The sequence below is a fragment of the Morone saxatilis genome, unplaced genomic scaffold, assembly GCF_004916995.1.
Source record: "Morone saxatilis isolate NCDOM2014 unplaced genomic scaffold, NCSU_SB_2.0 Contig7, whole genome shotgun sequence".
NCBI lineage: Eukaryota > Metazoa > Chordata > Actinopteri > Moronidae > Morone > Morone saxatilis.
The window spans coordinates 14,412,019-14,420,068 of record NW_023340246.1 but is presented as its reverse complement, the minus strand read 5'-3'; the positions used below and the strand labels follow the sequence as shown (position 1 = coordinate 14,420,068).

Below are 8,050 nucleotides of genomic sequence, written 5' to 3'. Positions count from 1 at the left end.
TTGGACTATTTGGAATGGTATAGAACAAAAAAACTTGCTGGTTGAATAAAAGTAACTTTAAGTCAAAATTTGCCAGGGGTATGAATAATTTCAGCCTTGACTATACACAAAACTAAAAGAAAAACCTCAGTCATAACATATAGTATTTCAGGTAAAGACTTTATGTAGAAAGTTTCAAATAAATTATGTATTGAATAGCAGAATAAATACAATAATAAGTTTTTTCTCATCTTGCAAGATTTGTTAAAGTAACTAACTGATGTTTCCAATGTTAATGTATTTATATTCACAGTGTTTTTCTTATATAATGGATGTCAGGTTATAGCAGTGTACCAGAATAAACAGTGTTGGTTTTACAAACAAGCTGAGACCTTCAGATCAATTTTGTGTCCCAACTGAATTTTAGATTTAAGTTAAGTTGGTGATCTCTCTGATTATGTCTATAAGGTCTTTTAAAGTATCACTACCAGACGAGATTGGGGAATAACAGCGTTGACTTTACATGATAAGCAGCTGTTTTCATGTGATATGTAAATGTTATCATCTATAAACATCAGATAACAATTTTAAGCCACTGTTATTATATCATTATTATTTCTTACAGCTGTTGCAGATTAAATAATAATACCCCTATTGTATACTCAATGTCAGTGTCTGTGGTCATCAGTGTTGGGCAGTAACTCATTACTAGTAATAATATTACAGTAACAATATTACTTTCCCTAGTAACTAGCAGTGTAACTAATTACTAATAATAGGTAATAATATTACAGTTAACCTCCAAAAAATAATTAGTTACAAAGTTACTTTGGTTGTCACCCTCTACTGATTTGACAATTCAATCACATCCTTGGATTCGTTTTTGTAACAGTGGAGGAAACTAGTTTTGAAAATGGAAATACTCCATAACTTTGATTTTAACAAACTGGATTTTAATCGTCATAAGTCTGAATTTTGTGGAGGAAGGATGCCACCATTAGCAATGTTGTGGAACTCATTACTGTTAGCATAGAGTAACAAGTAAACATCCAAACACTGATGATTGTTCCACCTGGACCCACCAAACCTGTGAGATCCAGTTCATTATGGACCAACTTTCTGCATTATCATGTTGAAAAAAAAAACAGTAAAAAATAAATAAATAAATAAATAAAGGACAATTTCCCTAAACTTTTGCCACAAAGTTGTAAGCTCTGTTGTCTAAATATCACTGTATGCCAGGGGTGTCCACATACTTCTGGCCCCTGTGCATTAACTCTCTCACACCCAACCAAGTGTTGCCCCCAGACCTCCGTACGTCACTGCCGGAAGACACGCCCACCAGGCTTTCTCTCAGCGCATTTCCGGAAAAGTTCAGCAAGCTGCAGCTGCCTCACCTTTATTCTGTGTCTGCAAAGAGTCTTAGGACTTCCAAAAGTTTATAAAAAACATGAGTGATATCAACCCGAACGATTCGGCTCCAGCTGACGACGGAGAGGAGAAAGACTGGGCTGCGGCCAAAGCTTTTTTTGACAACCTCAAAACAAAGACACCGAGACCTGTGAGTATTTCCCTGAAAAAGTTTACTACCATAAGTGTGTGTGTGTGTGTTAGCTGCGCATACTTTCTTGCATACACTGTGTGTGGCTTTATAAGTGCTAAACAAACCTACTGTTGCATGCACATTCATCCTGTCACAGCCCAAACCCCGGTATGCTGTCACCATCGCTGTCTCCTCACGCACCCTCTTCAACATGATGGCAGAGAGGAAGATCTATGAGGAAGAAGGACTGGAGAAGTATGTGGCTCATCAGGTGGAGCATGAAAACGAGCCTCTGAAGCCAGGACCTGCTTTCCCCTTCGTCAAGGTAGGCCTGAAGCCCCCCTGCTGCAAGTCTCTGCAGGGTGTTTGCAGGGTGTTTGTAGGGTTTAGTCCCTGAAATTGAGCTTAAAGCAGGTTGTTGACACAGTCCACACCAAGAGCAACTTGCTGTGAAGACTGTGATCTCTGCATGCTGGTTTTTTTTTAGCCCCGTATCCTGATCTAGAGTTTAGCTGAGACTATTTAAGGGATATTGCATGTAAGGCCACACCTCAGTGAGTCATGTATTTGGCATTTGGCACTGTCGGATTCACTGCAATTGTAAAAAATGTTACTTCCTTTAAGTTAGGTGTTTTCTTTACTGTCTGTTCATTCATTCTTTAAACGTCCGATATCAGGAGGTCATGTCATCCACTTCTGCTATGATAGAGGTTCCTCACTGACTTCTAATTTCCTCATTTAGAGACAAACAAATCCAGACTTTCCTCTGCTAAAGAGCAAAAAAGAGAGCTTTTTGCCTTCAAAACCGCTTCACTCCTTCCTGGTATGCAGTCATACAACCCATGAAATCATACCAGTCTTTAGCAAGAAAATCTACATTTTTTGAAGGATGAAAAGGTGGAAAAACCTACTGTTCAACTTACCATAAAGGTTGGTTGATGTTCTGAGCTGGTGATTGTGCAGACTTGCTGTTCCTCAGCCCACTCTGGGGCATTGTCACCATGATTGCATCTTGTTTGTGTAAAATGATCTTCGCTGTTACGCAACACTTCTCAGTGAGGAGCTATACAGACCTGCCACCGCAGCTGGCAGCAGACACTGTGGGTTTAAGGCTTCGTTTGGCTTTCTTCAAATGTAAACCTGCCTGGATGTCGGGTATAAAGTGATCAATGACTCACTGGAACATGTTAATTATTTCCATTGCACCATCGCTCCTTGTCTTCTCTACAAGCAGCTTTTTAATGACAGAAATGCCACAATAACACCCTTTTTTTTTAGCTGAAACTGAGTAACAGATGTGTTGGTTTAATTCCTCTGAATGACTACACTTTGTTTGCTGCACTAGAAATTACTTACTTACCAGTATAGAAGTTATAATTGCTTCAATATATGGATATACACTCAGTTGCCAGTTTATTACACCTAGCTCAAACTAATGCAGTCTAATACAACAGTCCTGTAATAATTCCCATTTTTATGAAAGTTATAATTGTGACTCTTTGTTGATGCTGTTTTAGAAAGGTGTTTATGGTCATTTTGGAAGCTGTAATTTGTGTTGCTGTTGCATTATAAGGGGCTATAGTGAGAGATGTTTCTTATATTTAGCCTACACTCATTTATATAAACAGTGTGGACAAAATATTAGAAACACTTCTCATTATAATACAACAACAGCGCCACTCACTAGAGCCTACAAAATAAACATTTGAACCTTTGTGAAGGTAGAACTTATTGCAGGACTGGTGTATTGTAGTGTACCTAATAACCAACTTCGAAGATATTTAGGATTTATCATATATGTTCATCACTTACTTCCAAATCCCTCAAATTTGTTAATTATAAAAATGGCCAGGCTAGGTACCGATGGGACATTTTCCAGTTAAAAAACAAATTTCTCTGTCATGACGTCAGCTTCTAACCTACCTCAAACATATCCTTGACATTTCTGTTCTGTAATATTATGTTACTTATCAGCTGAAGTATACACTGATACCAATATACCTGTGATACGACACCATTATGTGATACTGATGATGGCCTTTGTGGTTTACAAATCACATTCCTTTCTTTCAGTCTTGTTTTAATGCCCTGAAGTTCTCTTTTTTTTAAACCGTGTTACTAAACTGTGGTTCAAATGTTCTACAGTTTGTGTTGTAACCTCATGTTGAACGCTCTGACACAAGATCCTGTCTTTTGGCGTAACGCAGTCTGTCCTCTCACACAGGCGCTGATGAATGTCAACTCTCGTCTGAGGGAGCTTTATCCAGACAGCGAGGAGCTGTTTGACATCGTATTAATGACTAACAACCATGCCCAAGTCGGAGTGCGCCTCATAAACAGCATTAATTACTATGGTACGCTGCGCCCTATACCAAACATTGTTGATTGTTTCAGCACGGTGGCGGCTCGCCCGCTGCAGCAGCAACAGGCATAATGAAGAACAGCACCCAGTCCAGTAATTACACAGTAGAAATGAAGAAGAGCTGTTATAGTGTAATTAGAATGGGGATTTCTTTCTTCAGCACTCTCTAACTTGCTTTTATACTTTGCAGATCTGACCATAGAGAGATTCTGTATGACAGGAGGGAAAAGTCCCACAGGCTACCTAAAGGCGTACATGACAAACCTTTACCTCTCCAAGGACTCGGAGAAAGTCACAGAGGCCATCGAGGAAGGTAAGTTGGATTATAACCCTGATTTCTATCACACACAACTTTACTGCTTAATAAATACATCAGTACACCAGCAGCCTAGAGGTGTATTTGTACCACACTGATATTCACACACTTGCATGTTGATTTTGTGTGTGACTCATTCTCGACCCCACACTACGCAGCGAGAAGGAGCTGGTTGAAGACAGCATGTGATTTATGGCTCCCTGTCTAGCTTCTTAAATCTGTTGATTTGCTGTTTTTTTATCTGTTTTCTGTCACTGTAAATTCAAAATAAGGTATTTGAAGATGTCACTTTGGGATCCGGGGAACTATGATCGTGTAACACTTTATAATACAGTTCCTAGTACTGTAACCAATAAGTCAATCAGTATTTATAACAATACAGGTATAATTTATTTCTCTCTATAATTTATTTTTATTTGCAGGCTGCATTATAAAACTTACCATTTCTTTCCATAACCCTTTGACATCTTATTAACTAAATGATTTATATATTAATAAAATAATCTATAAATGATTTGATACAGAAAATAATCATTATTTGCAGCACTACTCCTATACATTTTATAATAAAATTCATTTTAAGTGTCTCAAAATTACAGATATCCATATCTAAGCCCACATTCGTGCAAAAACATGTGATGCATGCTAACACTGCCTCAACCATGGCAGGATTTCAAATCAGGCTGATCTGACCCGTACACGGACAGACTTGAAATACAAATGAATAACAGCCAGTAATTGATGTATACCACCACCTATTAAAGGCTCCAGATTTATTTATAAGGACGTGGATGATCAGAGCAGGCTTTTCCTTGATGACAACAGATTTACAGTCCTGAAATCCTTCAGCATATTCCTTTTAAAGATGAACAATTTCTGACCCCAAGCATGCTTTTAACCATCCCTTCCCTCCTTCAGGCATTGCTGCAGCCACCATGTTTATGCAAGAAACAGATAAAGAGAATGAGTTGAGCAACACGCAGCTGAGAGTGGCGTTTGATGGCGACGCCGTCCTCTTCTCGGACGAGTCTGAGATCATTGTCAAGAAACACGGCCTGGACACCTTCTTTGAGCACGAGAAGGAGTTTGAGAACAAACCTCTTGCTCAGGTAACTGATGGTTGTTTCTGTGTACTTGAACATCGCTGGCACTATCTAGAATATACTGTATATAAAAGAACAAGGGGTGAAGTGACATTCTGTAAAAATTGCACAGGTTTTTTTAGGTTTGTTGAGTTTTCCTCTCTTCATTGAATACTGCAGATTTACCTTCATAAACAAATTCCTCTGTCTGGGTTTCAGCTGATAGATTTATTGTGCTTTGATGGCTGAAATAATCTTTCAGAAGCTTTTCAACCCTTTGGTCAGAAAGTGTCGGTCACCCTCAAAAGATTTCTTTGCTGGGATTCATGTGAATGTGAACGGCCCATTAATGATTGGTTGTAGCTGCAAATCCACATAAAAAGAGTTGTTTTTACGAGTATAACACACCCAAATCTCTGAGGGGTAATGTAGGCGGCGGGTTTTGAAAAGGAAGAATAATGTGTGGAATAAAAAATATGATGCAGCATCAATTTGTTTTCTTTTAACTGCCCATTGCTAAGTACTCTCAAGTCTTCTCTGTTATTGGTTTAGGTTTTCTGTTTGCACATGCTATATCCAGCGGCAGAAACCCCAGATAACATAAATAAAACAGATGTGACAGGAGAGGTCAAGGAGCCACAGGCGCAATAAGAAACACACAAGCTGAACAGAAGAGTTCACCCAGTCTTATCAGCTATCACAACAACACCTGTATGGGTCAAAGCAAGGCTGTGGGAAATGTCTGCAGGGTTTGGGAACCTGCTCTGCTGGCTCTAAATGTATTTCAAATCAACTCAGGCATCACTGTTGTCCTTGTGTGCCCTGGTGTGTGTGCGTGTGTTTTATACTTTATATTTGCATGCTATTATCAATATGCTCAATCAAAAAGCAGTTGCATAATCATAGAACAATTTTTCAGATGCCAGTGTGTAGATCAATCTAGTATAAAGAAACGATAACAAAGAGGAAGAGAGAGATTTTTCTATTAATTAAAAAATAATCCTAACTACATATACACATTTCATTTATATAAAGATGCTGGTGTCGGGACTGATTAGACTTTAATCTGTCCCTGTGTTGCTTATTTAAAAACTTTATGAATTAATTAAATTATTTGTCTGTTTTCAGGGTCCCTTGAAGTGTTTCCTGGAGTCTCTCGGGAAACTACAGAGAAAATTCTACGCCAAGAACGAGCGTATGAACTGTCCCATCCGAACCTTCCTGGTCACGGCCCGCAGCGCTGCCAGCTCTGGGGCTCGTGTCCTGAAGACTCTCCGCAGCTGGGGCCTGGAGATCGACGAGGCTCTCTTCCTGGCCGGGGCACCCAAAGGGCCCCTGCTGCAGAAGATAAAACCGCACATCTTCTTTGACGATCAGATGTTCCACATTGACGGGGCCAAGGAACTAGGAACCATATCTGCACACGTCCCCTACGGGATCGGACAGAAGTACCACAAGGGGAAACTCATCGAGCAGCCTGCAAAAAAGGAGTAACCTAAAAACGGTTAAAATATTAAGGATGCACTACGTTGGTTTCCGACAAACTAAAATATTGTGTTCAGGAAAAACAAAGAATAACGGCTACTTTTATAGGATTTAGGTATGTAATTGGTAATGCAGTCTACAAAGTTTCCTACTTTTTCAGGGTTTTATAAATATTTGATGCTGTTTTGTTTTGGGATAGGGTATTATTGATGAGTGGGGGAATGTATTTTCAATTAGTTAGAGTTACAATAGGTGCCATACACTATTTCCACTTAATACTGTTTTGGAAGAGAAACACCAGATTAATTACTTATCAGTGCCTTTTAATCATACAACTGGTGTACCTGTTTATGTTCTTTTTTTTTTTTTTACATTGAAGTATTGACAGTACATATATATGTCAGTATATGTGTATTGCAGTTAGTCGTTTTCTTTACACTTTTATGGGCTTTTTTTATCTTGTTTTTCGACTTAAAAATCAACAGCCAGGTAAAACAAAATGGCAACCAAAACAATATACTACACATTTTGCATGTGTATATTAGTTAAGGGCTATATATTTGTATGGCTTATAACGAACAATGATGCTGTCATTCCTTTCTACTGTTTTTGCTGTTAATGTGCACAAACTGCATAAAACATTTACCCTTTATATCCCTCAAACTTTTATACTCGTGTTCTGCGAGTTTCCGCTTTTACTTTGGACCTGGATATAATGCAGCACAATGTTACTGCACTTTTCTAATGTGTTTTTATATACTGTAGGTCGGACTACATTATGTTCTATATGTTTGCAGATTGTATTGTATGTTCCTGTCTATTGCACAGATATGAAAATGTATGCATAACTAAACATTATTGAGGAGTTATTGAGGAGTTTCACAGTTACACTCACTCATTGGTAAATGTTCATATCATGTCTGGTGACATTTCTCAATGACAGATCAAGTGGTATTTTGTATCGATTGTATTCGTCTTGTGACAACAATAAAATCAATTTTGAAACATTTAATGATTTTACATGTTATATATTTATATTATATTTTCTAACTTTTAGCCCCTTTAACTTTTATAGCTATTGAGTGCAAAGGAAGTAGTTGGATGAAATAAGGAATGTCTTTGCCATCAGGGGAAAGTAATTAAGTACAATTTTTAGGTACTTTTACATGTTCTACTTTATACTTCTGCTCCAATGTATTTCAGGGGGAAATATTGTACTTTTTACTAGATTGCATGTAGATCATGCTTCATTTAAATTAATTTATATCATGTTGAAGCAAGTA

At 38.1% G+C, this 8,050-nt stretch overlaps 1 protein-coding gene across 1 annotated transcript; it reads left to right on the top strand.

Moving 5' to 3' along the window:
• Positions 1-1,325: 1,325 nt before the first annotated feature.
• Positions 1,326-7,779, top strand: LOC118340870 (cytosolic 5'-nucleotidase 1A-like). Its single transcript, XM_035679025.1, has 6 exons — positions 1,326-1,540; positions 1,680-1,847; positions 3,747-3,876; positions 4,075-4,197; positions 5,119-5,309; positions 6,411-7,779. The coding sequence occupies exons 1-6, from the start codon at positions 1,430-1,432 to the stop codon at positions 6,774-6,776; spliced, it is 1,089 nt and encodes a 362-aa protein (XP_035534918.1). The 5' UTR covers positions 1,326-1,429; the 3' UTR covers positions 6,777-7,779.
• The last annotated feature ends 271 nt before the right edge of the window (positions 7,780-8,050 follow it).

What these genes read in the sequence shown, in the direction of transcription:
- LOC118340870 (XM_035679025.1), top strand. Translation starts at nt 1,430, where the DNA reads ATGAGTGATATCAACCCGAACGATTCGGCTCCAGCTGACGACGGAGAG. An exon ending in CTGCTTTCCCCTTCGTCAAG is followed by an intron (nt 1,848 to 3,746) that starts GTAGGCCTGAAG and finishes CCTCTCACACAG; the next exon opens with GCGCTGATGAATGTCAACTC. An exon ending in AGAACAAACCTCTTGCTCAG is followed by an intron (nt 5,310 to 6,410) that starts GTAACTGATGGT and finishes GTCTGTTTTCAG; the next exon opens with GGTCCCTTGAAGTGTTTCCT.